This window comes from Ursus americanus, chromosome X (genome assembly GCF_024610735.1).
Source record: "Ursus americanus isolate L20-20 chromosome X, mUrsAme1.1.p, whole genome shotgun sequence".
NCBI classification, from domain to species: domain Eukaryota; kingdom Metazoa; phylum Chordata; class Mammalia; order Carnivora; family Ursidae; genus Ursus; species Ursus americanus.
The window spans coordinates 4,765,255-4,780,363 of NC_142164.1; the positions used below are offsets into that span (position 1 = coordinate 4,765,255).

At 55.6% G+C, this 15,109-nt stretch overlaps 2 protein-coding genes across 7 annotated transcripts in view; both read left to right on the plus strand.

Annotated features, from left to right (window-relative positions):
• TMEM185A (transmembrane protein 185A) overlaps positions 1-10,638 on the plus strand; it is a 33,699-nt gene extending 23,061 nt beyond the window's left edge. For 3 of the 6 annotated variants that reach the window (XM_087860152.1, XM_087860155.1, XM_087860156.1), the window contains 5 exons: positions 3,468-3,536; positions 3,881-3,964; positions 7,000-7,176; positions 7,701-7,824; positions 8,971-10,638. In XM_087860152.1, the coding sequence (XP_087716278.1) occupies positions 3,468-3,536; positions 3,881-3,964; positions 7,000-7,176; positions 7,701-7,824; positions 8,971-9,215 (699 nt within the window). In that variant the 3' untranslated portion in view covers positions 9,216-10,638. Of the gene's footprint in view, positions 1-3,467; positions 3,537-3,880; positions 3,965-6,999; positions 7,177-7,700; positions 7,825-8,197; positions 8,322-8,970 lie in introns of all 6 variants that reach the window. The other 3 variants (XM_087860153.1, XM_087860154.1, XM_087860151.1) reach the window with 3 other exon arrangements.
• A 1,461-nt stretch (positions 10,639-12,099) lies between these two features.
• HSFX2 (heat shock transcription factor family, X-linked 2) lies at positions 12,100-14,522 on the plus strand. Its single transcript, XM_087859666.1, has 2 exons — positions 12,100-12,642; positions 13,827-14,522. Exons 1-2 carry the CDS (start codon positions 12,100-12,102, stop codon positions 14,520-14,522), a joined length of 1,239 nt encoding a protein of 412 aa, XP_087715792.1.
• Positions 14,523-15,109: the final 587 nt, after the last annotated feature.

Below are 15,109 nucleotides of genomic sequence, written 5' to 3' on the forward strand. Positions count from 1 at the left end.
GGCCCACTTTCCCCTCCCTGCGCTTCCCCCAGCCTTCCACAACCCAGCCACTTCTCTGCAAGGCCCCTCTGGCTGCTTGCCAGCGGGACAAGCACTTCATGAGGGAGTACAATTAGGAAAAAGATGTCTGAAAGCATCTTACCCCCAAGCAGCCTGGTACCTGTGCGGCCTCTGGCCTCTGCCCAGTGCCCCTCCCTGCTGCAGGTAGACCCTCGCCCCTTCTGGTTCCTCTGAGCATTTGCTCTTGAGTTTATCTACGCTCTGTCTGGTAACTGGGCTCTCTCATCTGAAAGAGAAAACAAAACGACAGCAGCAAAGGCTTTTTAGTCCTCTCTTCGGCTCTCGTGCCTTTCTTCTCCTTCACAGAAAGGCTCCCTCCAACAGAGCCCTTCTGACCTCGGGCTCCCTGCTCAGCCCCACACTCTCCAGACACTGGCCAGATCCAGTGGGCCCTTCCAGTCCTTTTTTTCTAGCCACCAGCCATGCTGTGGCTCCTGCCACTCCTGGGCCTTTGACTAGACTGGCCCCTCTGCTTTGGCTCCATTGTTGCGGCTCAGGATTCTAGGCTTGGGCGCTTTCTGTCCTCTCCGTGTGTACTTGTGACCCACAATGCGGATGATCTTGCTTACACTTCCTGTCTCTGCTGCCACTTTCGTGCTGTCGCCTCCTGAATTCACATGCTTGAACTCAGATTTTGATGCCAGCTCCAGACTCCTTTTCCAGCATCGCCGAAATCTGTACTCTGTGCTGGTTAAAGGCACCATTTCCACCCAGTCATCCTCACTGTTCTCCTTTATGCCCCTGTTGCTTTGCATGTTTTCTCTATTACCTGAGCAGATGAAGCAAAACCAAGCTTTAAAAATCATTTGCAAAAGCTTACATTAAACTGAATCACTGAGATCACACCTTCCAGATAATTCCCTATTCGGCTCAGTGTTTCTTGGTCGGGGTGGGGGGAGGGACATATGATGTTGGCCTTTTGGATGGGAAATGTTTCGTTGAACAGGACTGTCTTATGCGTTGCAGGGAGCTTCTGCCTGACCTCTGCCCACCAAATGCCGGTGGAGAGGCTCTCCCCACAAGTGTGTGTGAGATCCAGGGGCACCCTGCACCATTCCTAGCCTCTTCCTGGGGCAGGGGCCGTGTCTCGCCCAGGTAGAAAAGCACCGAGAGAGCCATCTAAATGTAGTTGGATAGGGACTGAGGAGGAAGTTTAAGATACATGTAAAAATTTGGCACTTTATTTCTTAGAAAATAAAAGTACAAGAGCTAGCACTGCATCGGGCATGAAGCCATATTTTCCTGATGCAGAGTACAAAAAATAAGACATTCATGGAGTCACACTAGGTGCTCCTACCTAGAGGAAGAAACGCCATGTCAGGAATTGAGTGCCTCTTTGTGCTTGTGTCCCAGGAGGAAGAGTACTACATTTGCTAGGGGGTGATGGGGATAGGCTTGCACAGAGACATGAAGGAAGAGTGGGGTTTGCCGGGGCCCCCTATGTAGGTGGGGAAGGGGATGGTATTTTCCAGGCGGAGGGACTCACACATACGAAGTCATAGAGGCAGGAGAAAATCTGTCACACTGAGTGAACTCTGGTGACTCTGGTGTGACTGGAGCACGGTTTTGCAAGATGCAAAGACTCCTGGAGGTGGATGTTGGTGAGAGTCGCACAACAGTGTGAATGTACTTAGTGCCGCTGGGCTGTACAGCTCAACATGGTTAAGACGGTAAGTTTTTCCGTTGTGTGTATTTTACCACAATAAGAGAAGAATTGCCTGGAGCCTGAAGTGGAAAGGAGAGAGCGGTGGGAGTTGGGGGAAAGGAAGGCTGTAGAGAGGAACGAGGCTTGAGTAGGGGCCAGATCCTCAGTCCTCAGAGGACGCGCTGATCTGCCCCAGGGCGCCATAGTGAACTCCCAGGGCACCATGGGATATTGGACTTTTTTGAGGGAAAAGCAATGATAACCAGCTGTGAGGATACCTCCAAGTAGTTTACAGGTTTATTATTAGATCATCCTACATTAGTTCTGATGATATCAGAGAAGAAGCTAGGTTGTTGGCAGTTGCTGTGAGGAGAAGGTAGTGCTGTGCTGAACTCTGTCTGGAGAACAGCTAATGAGGGTGGCAGTGTCTTAAGAAATGGTGCAGCACCCGACAGGCACACACATCCTCATAGGAATTCGTTGTGGTTATTTAGGAATGAAATAAAAATCATATTTTTCTTTTGATTTATAGGAGGTTTTTTTTTTTTTTAGGTGGCTACTTAGGACATAAATACTTCGCACATTTAGATCCGATTACTTAACCCAGTGGAACTGTTAAGGATCTCTTTCAGCCCAGAGGCCTAGGAAAGAATTGCTCTCTCACTAAATGTCCTGTGAACGGAGAACTTTGGGGAAGCTCTGGGCCAGATCAGACGGCTTCCAGTGATTTTCGTTTTGTAGGCAGTGGCAAGCCGTTGAAGAGCAGTGAGTGCCGCGGCCAGAAGACGGCCCCGGGGGTATTTGGGAGCAGAGAGCCTTCCAGACTGGAGGCTGGGAGCCTAGTCAGGGGGCTATTGGAAGCATTGGGGGGTGGCTGGTGAGGAGAAAGGCCTGATGAGGCAGTGGTCATCGGGGTGGTAGAGAGGACAGGACGTGGTGACTGAGCATGCAAGAGCGGGAAAAGCAGCCTAGGGTGCTTGCTGGTGGTGTGGCTTGGGTCATTGGGCCACCGTGCCATGCCTTACAGCAAGGCGGGAGGCTCTGGAAGGGAGGGGGCAGGGTAAAGGTGTGAGGCGATAAAGGACTCAGTCTGGGACTGGCTCTGGCCAAGGCACCTTCAGGAGAGCTGCGTCTGGGCCAGAGCAGGAAGGCTAGGTCAGAGACAGAGGTGGGTGAAGCAGCCAGCAGGAGATCGCGCAAGCCGGGGCTGGGGACGGCAGGGCGAGCGAGTGAAAGCCTGCGTGTCTGTGTCCGTGTCTCTCTAGTGGGGACAGGAGACCAAGTTGAAGGCTCTGGGGGGCATCGGGGTTCAGGGAGAGGAGGAGACTGAAAAGGAGCTGCAAGAGCACCAGGAGGAGGGCGAGACTACGCTGGGCTCCCGGAAAGAGATGCCGCACAGACGCCCCATAGGACGCTCGGACTTAGGTGGTCTGATGCTGTAGAAGTTACTGACGACCTTGACAGAGCAGTGGCCAGTGGTCGGGGCTGGAGGCTGGATCGCAGTGCTGGGAGCTCAGAATGGCAGGGGAGGCTGCAGGGGCTGGCACATGCACGCTGTCTCACAAAGCTTGATGGTAACAAAGTGCTAGGGCTGGGAAGGGATGCTGGCTCCAGGGAGGGATGGGCTCATTTGGTTGTGGGGTTCTTTTGTGTTTAATGGGCATGAGTTGAACTTGTTTCTGTGCTTCTGGGAGGGATCAGTGGAACAGGCAGGGTTAGAGGTGCAATAAATAATCTGAAATTGATGTCCTGATGTGACCAGGTCCCCAAGGAGCCAGAAAGGAAGGGGTGGGATCCGGAGCTGAGCCTGGGGTACGAGAAGGAAGTGCAGGTATGGAATAGAGAGGTCTGCGGGTAGGGGCAGGAAGGACACTTGAGGTGTCTGCCATAGATTGCCTCTACCGGGTGAGCCTGGAAACAAGGTTATTGTGTGGTAGAGTATAAAGGAAGGGCGGGGCAGCCGCTAAGCAGAGGGGACGGGGCAGGGGACCACAGGCAGCTTTCTTGCTGCCACTGTGCTGCTTCGTTCCTCTGGAAAATCAGGAGGTCCCAGTATAACTTCATAAAACTTTTACCGTGTTATAATTTGCATTGCCTTTTAGTGTATTAACCAAATAATTGCAGTATTGAATACAACTTTTACTTTGTTTAACTGATTCTTCTCTTCATTTTTAGTTAGAAATACTGTGTTCGGTCAACATCCTGCAGTTTATATTCATTGCCTTAAGACTGGACAAGATCATCCACTGGCCCTGGCTTGTATGTAACTTTTTAAATCCTTAAATAAACTTTTCTTTTTTAATTATAAAAGTAATTTGTGTTCATTGTAGAAAACTTGGAAAAGACAGGCAAGCTTAGGTAAGAGAATGATAATCACCCGTAACCCACTGGGAGAGAGCATGGCTAGTGTTCGGGGTTTCCTGTGCCAGACGTTACTGCTTTGTGAAGGTAGCTGAGCCCGTGCTGTGCACACGGTTTTGTGTGCTGCTCTCTCATCCTAACACGTCATGAGCATTTTCCCCTGGCAATAAAAGGTCTTTATAAGCATAATTTTAAAAATTTAATTGATAGCAATATCCTTCAAATGCATTTACCAAACCATCCCCTTCGAATATTGAAGTTGATACCAGTGTGATGATAAATCATGATGTAACATATATTTTTGTGCCTAAAAAATCTTTGCCTGATTTTTTCATTGTTTTCTTAGGAAGGACTCCAGAGACAATACTACTGGGCCAGAGGGTGGGAACTTTTTGAGATTTTGAAAGACAGACTGCACTGCCAACTTGCTTTTCAAAAAAAGTCGTTGTGCCAGTGTACAGTCCTGCCGGGGTGAGGCCTAAGTCCTGCTTAGAACCTGTGGCTTCAGTTCCTGGGTGTGTGGTTGGAACTGACTCCGTAGGTGGATAGAAGGGTGGGGGGCAGGGGTGGGTATAGGTACGTACACATGTCATTATATATACATGGCAAGCTACAAATAGAGAAGCCAGTAGGACTTGCACTTCCCTCTATGAATGTCTAGAAGGCAGGGGAGAACCGAGTGGGAGGCTCGTGGCCTCTGGGAGGTGAGGTCGTGCTGGGGTTTAGCGTTCCTCCCCCCACTGCTTGATGTGTACTTTTGCATATAAGACATTTTCTGTTATGAACACGGTTTACCTTTAAAAAAAGTACCAAGTATAGCAAAAAAAGAAAATATTCATTTGTTGACAGGGAAGAAAATAAGGGAACATAGTCAACTCCATAATGAATGAAGGCGGAACTGATCACCTCTGCCCAAAATCTTTGATAAAACAGTCAGAATACAAAATGTTCAGGTACCTGTCCTCCATCTTTAGGGTGGTGTATCTGGAGAATGGTAATTGGGGTCAGGATTTTCTGTTGTGATGTAGAGAAAATGAATTGAATAAGACCAACATTTTAGTATAAGGTGCAATCAGAAAAAAAAGATGAGGAATTGTGAATATTTTTTGTAGGTAAGTGGGGAGATTTTTCCAGCCCCAGGCCTGGGCAGGTCCCAGCAGATGGAATAGTCTAGTGGCGTGCTTCTTGCAGTGATCAGGAAGGACGGAGGGAGGCCGCTATGATGGCTAGCATTCCACCTGTGGGCAGGGTGGGGGGCTAAGTGAGCGTGGCTAAATGAGGAGGGGCACAGGGAGGAGACCCTCTGTAGACTTTACAGCGGAACCTACCATCAGGAGCTCCAAGCTACTTGAGAGGATTAAAAATCACACACCAACTCAAGTCGTAGGTCTAAAAACAAAAGGAAAACCAAAGAACTGTCTGAAGAAATCATAGAAGATCTTTGGGAACCTGGGGTTAGACGAGGAGTCCCTACAAGTGGCACTAACAACAAGATCCATACAAGAAGCTCAGATTTGAAATGAATGAAAAGACAGGCCACAGAGCAAGAGAAAATATTCGCAAAGCACATGTCCAACCGATGACTTGTATCTAAAACATCTAAACTCTCAAAACTCAAAAAACAAACCACCTAATTTTAAAATTGACAAAAGGCTTGGAAAGACAATTCACAAAGAGGATATGCATATGGCAAATAAGCACAGGGACAGAACATCCTTACCCAGTAGGAAAAGGCAAATCAAGGTCAGGAGGAGGTCCCACCATACACTCCTCAGAAGGGCAGAGCTAAAACACGCCGCAGAGCGCAGGGGAGGGTGGGGAGGGATGGGGACACTCGCACGTCGCTGCTGTTGATGCTGAGTTGCAGACGCACTCAGAGAAGCAGTTTGGCCATTTCACAGAAAGCGGAGCATGGAGTTAACGTACGATTTAGCAGTGCCAACCCGGGGTATCCCTTCGAGGAATGACACCGCACGGCCACACAAAAGCCCAGGCCCGCGTGTTGGTAGCAGCTTTATTTGAGACAGCCCAAAGCGGGCAAGCACCCAGATTTCCTTCCGCGGGGGCTGGCCGCAAGGCGGTGGTGCATCCGTCCTCTGGAGCGCCACTGGGCAGTACACAGAAACAGCCCGTCATTCCGCGCAGCGAGGGAGAGGAGCTCACGGACCTTCCGTGGATGGGGAGAGGGCGGTCTTGGGAGGCCGCGCCGGGCGGCGCTCTTGAAACGACCCAAGCGCGGCGAGAGGGACTGGGTCAGTGGGTGCCAGGCGCTGGGGGTGGTGCGGGGGTACGACACCGTGAAGGACCGCACGAGGGAGGCCTGTGTCCTGCCTAGGGATACACAGCTCTGCACGTGCGTGTGTGAAAAGTCGTAGAGCCGCACACCAGGAGAAAACAGTGTACCGTTGGCTAGCGAGGCAGAGGGTGCCAGAAGGATCCAAGGGGCGGGGCGGGAGGGAGGATGAGCACACGCGGGCTCATGTGCGGGTGAAGCAAGGGGTATCCGGTGCGATGGCAGCAGGCGGGGAAGCCATCATGGCGAGGCGGCAGGGACCTCTCGGCGTCTGTGCGCGTGTGAGCAGAGGGCAGCCTCGGGCGGAGCGGGCAAACAGCTGTGAAGATGGGGTGTCGGGAAGGGGGGCGTGCGTGCGGGGCGCAGGGCAGGCGCCCTGCTTCCCTCGGGGCAGAGCCAGGTGCGGGCTGAGTGAGGTCCTGTCTTAGGGCAGCTGCTGGGCTCTCCACCCCGAGAGTGGCCCGCGGAGAGCGTGTCCCGGAGCGGGCCACAGCCCCAGGCCGTCCTCAGCACAGTCGCTGGCTGCGGGTCCCCATTGCCGGCGGCACTGTCTCAGCCGCAGACGTGCACCAAGCGGCTGGCTCTGCCTGCCTTCAGGTGCTGGACAAACCCTACAGACTCCGTTCTCTCCTTCCCTCAGGTCGTGTGTGTCCCCCTGTGGATTCTCATGTCCTTTCTGTGCCTGGTGGTCCTCTATTACATTGTGTGGTCTGTCTTGTTCCTGCGTTCCATGGATGTGATCGCAGAACAGCGAAGGACACACATAACGATGGCACTGAGCTGGATGACCATCGTCGTGCCTCTCCTTACTTTCGAGGTAAGCTTTCGACAACAGAACGCTTCGGGCCCTGAACCCCACCCTTCCCTGGGCCGGCCCTCCTGGTGCCTGGAAAGCACGGTGGAGGGTGGCGGGAAGAAGAGGGTGATGGTAGAATTAGAGCACCCTTTCTTTCCAGGAGTGAGAAGTGAGTCTCTGTAGCCAGGATGCGCATCAGCCTGTTGATGTGTCCACATCTGGGAAGAGGCAGTTGGTGGTTTTTCGTATTTGAGTTCCGTGCAGAATTTGAGACTGGGCACTGTTGACTCTTTAGAACAAACACCAGCAGAGGCTTCCCATCACAATCCTGGTGTTGGAAACTTCCCAACTGGACAGATTTTGCATCGTCCTGAAGAGGGATAAGTTTATTTCGTGCTTCCCCCAGAATGAAGGGTTTCTCTAGTCTCCTGTGGAGTGGACCTTCCCCCTTATGAGACCCGACAAGGGAAGGGTGGACGGGCCTCAGACATTGTCCGTCCTCAGATGCTTTATCAATAGAACCTCAACTATTTCTCTTTCCTTAGATCCTGTTGGTTCACAAACTGGACGGCCACAACGCGTTCTCTTGCATCCCGATATTTGTCCCTCTTTGGCTTTCCTTGATCACTCTGATGGCAACCACATTTGGACAGAAGGGAGGAAACCACTGTATGTACTCCGCACTTCAGAAGCCCTTGCCCTCTGTGTGTACGTGCGTGCGTGTGGCCCCACTCTATGAAAGGATGAGCCTGAGGGCCCCAGTTAAGGAGGTCGCCTGAGGAAGGCCTGGAAGCTTCCAAGGGAAGGGTGTGCTGTCAGCCTTGCTCTCCATGCCCTGCACCATGACCTCCCCAGTGGTGTTCTCTGCCGTCTGAGGTAGGGCTGACTGTAGCAGGCAGCCTCTCGGCTCTGTCCCCTCTGCTGCAGTACGAGGACCAAGATCCCCACTTCCCAGGGGCTCCCAAGGATGAGATAAAAATCCATGTCGCCCACCAAACCCTGGGAGTCCTCTTAGGTTCTGTGTCCTCCTTGCTCTCCCCAGTGACATTCCTGACCTCACTGTGGCTTGTCAGTGGTGCCCTGCTTGCCCTCTCTTCTCTCCACCTGCATGATGGCGCATTCAGGTTTGAAGTGATCTTTGACAACGGTTCCTTCCTCACTAGACTGTAAGCTCCTTTGCAGGTAGCCCCAGAGCATGCCATTCTGGAAGCCGGGGGATGGGGGGGGGGTTGTGCCCTGGGAGAGCCAGCTGATGGTCCCGTGGTACAGATGGCAAGAGCAGGCCTCGGAGAAGTAGCTTTGAGGGGGCCCTGTGAGCTCAGGCTGCCTGCCGGCCTGGACCAACGTGCCTGCCACAAGCCGACAGAAGTCCCTTTTTGGGTTGATGTTCTTGCCATTCTTTGTCCTATGTGAGCATATCCCAGGTGGGGAAGACGAGAGGATGCTGACGTAGTCTTGATGCCGCAGGCATCTGTCCCAGACTCGCCGGAGCAGGTCCTATCCCTGCAGCCCCCACCACAGTGCCCAGGAGGCCTGCGCCAGCAGACGCCACCACCTCACCCACTGTCTGATCTCTGACAAGGTCACAGCGCTACGTGTGGTCGCTGCCAGTCTGGGAAGCCCACTTGGAGAGCCAGGGAGCCACAGGCCTTTCTTCTTGCCCTCAGTGAGGATTCAGGTCTTGCTCAATCTTCATTTCTAAGGCATCAGGACAAAGCATTACGTTGTACGAGTAAATCTTCGTGTTCAGGAAAGTAAAGTGACAGGAGATTCAGTAGAGGCCAGTGTTTGAAAGAGTGCATCCTTCTTTTTCAGGGTGGTTTGGTATTCGCAAGGATTTCTGTCAGTTTCTGCTTGAAATCTTCCCATTTTTGAGAGAATATGGAAACATTTCCTACGACCTCCATCATGAAGATAATGAGGAAACGGAAGAAACGCCAGTTCCAGAACCTCCTAAAATTGCTCCAATGTTTCGGAAGAAGACCAGGGTGGTAATCACCCAGAGCCCTGGGAAATATGTCCTCCCGCCTCCCAAATTAAATATTGAAATGCCAGATTAGACACCACTCCCTGGAACAGAATGCAGGTGGACCAGGACGCACGCTGTCTTCTACCCTCCTCTGCCTCTTTGTTTACCCCACCCAGAACTGGAGCTGGGGCCCCGGGGACTTCCATCTCATGCCTTGTTTGCACTCAATGCCTACCAGTGACTCACCGTGATGGGATGCACACATGGCAGGGGACGGGCATGCGCAGTGTGGGCTGGGGGGGTGTCAGTGCTGTGGGTGTGATGGAGGGAGCATGTGTGAGAAGAAGAAAGCAACCCCTACTCCGGGCAGGTGCCTCGGGAGCTGGCTTGGCTCTGTTAGGGACTGCAGATGAGGCCAGAGAAGGAACTGGTTTTCAAAGTGCTAAAATTCCCATCAAAGGGGTTCTTTGAAAATGTTTTTTAAACCAGGCTGGCCTCACCATGTAGCTTAGAGTCTGCTGTTGTGGCGTAGTCCCTAGGAACTGTAGATACGCCTCTGTGGCACCGCGCACACCCACACCACCGTTACTGTTTGTGTTCCTGCCGTGGGAGTAGTTTCTCTTCGGGCAGTGCTGACAGCAGTTGTTAATGGCCCCATTGGTGAGCCCTTTCTAATGGAGTGACTCTGTGCCTGTATAGTATTTATACAAATATTTTAGCATTGTAATATACCGTGTCAAATCCTAGTTCTGTACAGTATATTCTGTTAAAGTATTTTTTTACAAGCTTGTATTGGAGACATACGTGTTCTGTTGCAAAGTAGAAGCTGCTGGCACACCCGTCCTGCCCGGGGGGGGGGGTGTCACTGCTCAGGGGACACCATCATCTCCGCTGTGGAACCCTCCACACACAGTACGGCTACGTCCAGAACAGCCAGAAAAGGCAAACGGCTTGGGCTCTTCCTGCGTTCTGGGAAGCCTGGCTGTCAGACAGCTCTCAAGCATGACCTGAAACTAGAAATCCAGGACAAAGTGGCTGAGACTGGACACAGCCACTGGAATGGTGGATTTGTTCAGGGCCGAGGCCTTGTGTCTGCCTCCACCGAAAACCCCTCTGGCTGGCCCGGGTGTGTAACGAGGAGTGTGGTGGCTCCAAGAGTGGCTGCTGGGGACAGGAGTCAAAGCAGAAGCAAGCCGACCCTCCAGGCTAAGAGCCTTCTGCCTGAGAACAAGCCACCATTTGTTCTGGGAGGGAAAAGGAGCCCTGACATCCTCACCCAGGAGAAGAGGGAAGGCTTTAACAGGGGCAGCCGTTGCGATGTCGAAACTGGGCTCAGCTGCTGTCCAGCACAGACGAGACCACCTGGCGCAGGCTCCCGCGAGCCTGCGGTCTCTGGGGGAGATGGGAACATTCAGGATGGCAAAGCCTTGCCTGCTTGGTGTGTCACAAATGTAGCGCAATCCGCTATTTTTGCTCCTGCAGCTGTTCAATAAACTGGGTCCTCCTTTTCCATGGTACTGTGTGCAGCTCAATTTAGCTGTAGTCCAGGCCCCTGCAATTCTCTCCGCCAGCATAAAAACACCCTCTAGTTGCCCTGGTCGGCAAGACGCATGGGGGTGGGTGAACATCTGTAACGAGTCTTCAGGGACAGCCTGAACGTACAGAGTGTAGACGGAAAGACGGACACCCTGGAGACCCGACGAGTGGCTGGGGATGCCCTGCCACCACCATGACAGCTTGGGAGCCTTACGAGAGTATTCTTGAGCCCCGAGCCAGTCTGAAGCTGCCATGGTCATTGTAGTGGGCCTGAGGCATTGCCCGGTGCCACCAGCGGCTGAGCGCTCCTTACGTTTGCATAAATTGCCCTGTGACTTCTGTCTAGCTCGCCCTGGCTGTCTCTGTATTTTACCGGGCACTCAACTCAGGGGGCGTTTCGGCCTGTGGTTTGTACCTGCAGGTGATGGAATGAGGCCCTGCGGGGAGCCAAAGGCCACAGACTATTTCAGACACAATAGCCTCCGGCTTGGAGGCATTTCTGCTTCATGGAAATCTCTGGAAGATCATCGAGTTCCACGCCCAGAATCGAGGTGGGGAGGGGGGTGCTTGGGGGGACGTGGCCCTGCACGTGGGGGAGAATGTGCTAGACGGGCTTCTCTGCATGGCCGCCTCTTGCTGATTCTCCCAGCCCCACAGCCCCAGGGAGGATCGCGGAGCTCGAACCCTGGGCACGAACCAGGACGACGAGCGTCCCTGCAGACGTCGGTCAAGGAAAGGAAAGGAAGCCGGTGTGAGGCCCGGGACTCTGCCTGGCAGGCGGTGGCAGGGTGCGGAGGGGGACGCGTGCAGGCTGAGGGGAGGCAAGGAGAAGGCCGCCTCCTCCTCCTCAGTCGGCCAGGTGGCAGTGGGACACCTGGCGAACCCTTCACCTAAGCGGCACTGGGCCCTGTGGCCTCTGGTGACCCACAGCGTGGGTGAACTAGGAGGGTCTCCGGGGAGGACCTCGGCACCCTGGCCGTGACAACGCTAAAAGGACCCCGTGGCCCGCACCCTTGACCGTGGACACCCGTCCCGGCCTTTGCTCGGTGCTTGAAAGCGTGCCTCTTGTTCAGGGCTCTCGAGGCCCAGGGGCTCAGAGAATGACCTCTGACCTCCTCTAGGCAGCGCGTCAGCGTGGGTCAGCCAGGCCCCCGGGAGACAGACGCAGGACGCAAAGACGGTGTGGGGTTTGCCCCGCGTGTTTGGCGGGTTACTCGAAAGCCTAGGCGAGGGTCCCCTTTCCCGGCGAGGGACCGTGTGTGCCCAGAATGTTGGTGAGCTGACAGGTCACTCCTGTGGCTGGCCCTTTATCAGGTCACCGGCTGGCTGTGTTGTGATGTCACCCCCAAGTCACCGAGCCCCTTTGTGATGTCCTGTGCTGCACTGTTATGAAGGGGCACTGCCAGCCGCGCAGCACTGTCCGGTCCCCAGAAGGCAGGATGGCTAGCGAGGAGGAGAGCGGGCCGCCGCCCTTCCCTCCAGAAGCCCTGGCTCCGGCCTCCGCCGCCAGCTCCCAGCACAGCGCTCCTCCGCCAGACCCTCCCCTCAGCCTGGCCCAGCCCGTGTCGGCCAGGGACCCCGGCTGCAGGCTGCTGCTGCTGGAGGAGAATGGTTTCCAGGCCCTGACCCAAGAGCCTTTGTTCAAAAGGCCCCGCACCACCCGGGACGCCCCATCCCCGGGAGAAGGCGATCTGCTCCACCTGCCCTTTCCCAAGAAGCTGTGGAAGCTCGTCAACAGCAGCCAGTTTGCATCCATTTGGTGGGACAACGATGGCACCTGTATAGGCATCAATGAGAAGCTGTTTCAGGAGGAGGTTTTGGAGAGGGAGGGCCCCAACAAAGTGTTTCAGACAGACTGTATGAAGAGTTTTGTCCGGCAGCTCAACCTCTATGGGTTCAGCAAACTGCAGCAGGACATTCACACATTCACGTGCCTCACCAACTCGCTCCCCGGAGGGGCGCCCCTCTGTGTCCCAAGCAAGGTAACAGCGGACGCCCCCGCCCCTGCCAGGGGCCCAGCCGCCAGGCTCTGGGGGTGGCGGTGGGGTGGGGGTGGCGTGAGGTCGGGGGTGGGGTGGGAGCTGGAGCCCCCAGGACCGCCTCTTGGGAATCGGGTGCCTGCGTCCCCCTCTGCGCGGTGGTGACAGTGACTGAGACTGAAGGTGGGGAAAGGGCTAGGGATGGTGTCCAGTGTGTCGGGGGGTGGTACTTTCTTCAAGGACACACGTGGTGCACCCCATGCTCACCAGAGCTGACACTGGGGGGGGGGCACTGGGAATTGCTCAGAGAGTAGATCCCAAGAGTTCTCCTCACCAGGAAGAAACGGTCTTTTCCCTTTTTCCTTTCTTTCTTCCGCCCCCACCCCGACCCCCGGCCGTTTTCCTGTTTCTTTGTGTTTGTTTCTTTGGCTCCGGTGTCTCTGTGAGAGGATGGGCACCAACTAAACTTACTGTGCTCGTCATTCCCAGCACATGTCAGGGAAGGTGTTGTTCTGCACACCCCCAACCGAGTGCTGCCTGTCCAGCCCGGCTCCATAGCACTCGGGACACACTGGACCTCGCACCCGGCTGCCCTTGGGGGGGGGGGAACCCACGTCACCAGGGGCTGTGTGTGCGCGCACAGGACTCCCGCGGCTCTAAGCCGGCAGCGAGGCGGGTGGACAGGCCCCTTTTTGCGAATAGCCTTGTCCCCTGGCTCCGCTGGGGGCAGCGCTCGCCCCAAAGCCCTCCTGGGAGCCTGAGGCGGGTTGAATGGATGGGCGTGCTTCCCGAGCTCAGCCGGGCCCCTGGAGGCCGCGATCCAGGGACCCCCAGCCCCGGGGGCGATCCTGCGGCCGGCCCACGCTTGCTCGGAAAGCCGCCCAGTCTCCTGCCCCGTGGGCAAACTCCAAGCCCCCCACCCCCCGACCCTTCTTTGGACTTGGATGCTGACCCCAGTCGGCCACTTGTAGCCCTTGCCCAAGGGTGACGTGGGAGTCCCTTGTGAGCTAGCCTTGAGGACGCGAAAGCTAGCGCCCGGCTTCCTCTCCGGACTGTGACCTGCTCCCCAGAGGCCTGGGGCCGGACCGCTGGGTTAGAGCGTGGAGGGGCCTCGACTGTTGTTGGCCTGGGCGATCAGCTCTGTTGTGACTTGGGCGCTCTTCTCCCCTTTACGTTTTGCACCGCAGTTACGATTCTACAGGAGCCCCTTCTTTAAGAGAGACTGCCCTCACCTGCTCCTGAGGATGAAGAGGAGAGTCGGCGTTAAATCCGCATTGAGGCAGATGGAGAGCAAGCCTGAAGCCCTGGGCGTTGCCCCGGCGGCACCTACAGCCAGCCTGCGACCGGAGGGAGTCCTGTCCTCTGCTGGGGACCAGCTGGAGCCAGTGAGCGGCCGACAGCCGGACGTCCCCGCCGCCTGGGTCAGGAGCCAGTCAGCCCCTCCGGTCATTCTCGGGGCGGCGGCCAGGCCCACCGTGACAGATGCCCACGCCGCAGTAGGCCGGCCGGCAGACGGCCAGCCCCAGGGTGCCCAGGCGCCCGTCCCCCTCGCGGCGGACGTGGCCGGGCCTGCAGCCTTCCCCTGGGTCTGTCTCACCTTGCCCTCTGTGCACATGCATCCTTACGGGCCGGTGCTGGGCCTTGCCACCGGGCCCCCCGTGTTCCTCCACGTGCCCGCCACGCCGCTCCCCGTGGCCGGGCTGCTGCCTCTGTGCCACCCCTGGGTGCCTGGCGTGCCTCCTGGACCTGCCACCTCCCTGACTGTGATTCCCCATCCCCCAAACCCCTTCCACTGCTGTCCGGGCTGCCGCTGTTTCCCCACGTACCTGCCACCTACCAATGGGCCCCCAGAATACCCCGGCTGGGCACACCACGGCAGCTAGGGGCGGTCATGTTGACGGAAATCAGGCAGGTCAATAAAACGCTTCCGAAAGGGAGCCCTTTTCTGAGGAACCCAAGCGCTCGTGGCCTCCGTGATGTTTCTTTCTTAGCAGTTGGCTAGCTCTCAGCTCTCTTCCTGCTTGCGTGGTAAAGAATTGAGCAGAATACCACTCCTGGCAGAATGCAGGGGCCCGGGAGACCCTCAGTCAGGCCCCTCGGAGGTTCCGCATCCACTCATTAAAAGGGCTCTTTGTGGCGCTTGACGGGTACGAGAACCTAGCTTTGCTGGCCTAGTGAGCGGCATGGCAGCGCTTTTCGGGCCATGCAGGCCCATTTCCCCGCTATGCTGGGGCCCTTGTGTGGGTCCCCGAGAGTCACCATATGAAACACGCATCACCGGGGCCACAGAGACCGACTGGGTGCTCTGGGCCGTCGCCCCAAAGGAGGGCATGGGCTGTCATGTGGTTCCGTGACAGCTCATGAAGCAGCGACCCGAGAGAGGGCTTTCTGCGAGAGGCACCAAGAGCTGAGACCTTGTTCCCCGGCCAAGCCTTAGAAATCCCCAGCCCAGTCCCCGAGAAGAGCGGTT

Excerpts from the sequence above, each read along its gene's own strand:
- HSFX2 (XM_087859666.1), top strand. The coding sequence starts at position 12,100 with ATGGCTAGCGAGGAGGAGAGCGGGCCGCCGCCCTTCCCTCCAGAAGCC. Across the intron at positions 12,643-13,826 it reads CCCTCTGTGTCCCAAGCAAG|TTACGATTCTACAGGAGCCC; the intron begins GTAACAGCGGAC and ends TTTGCACCGCAG.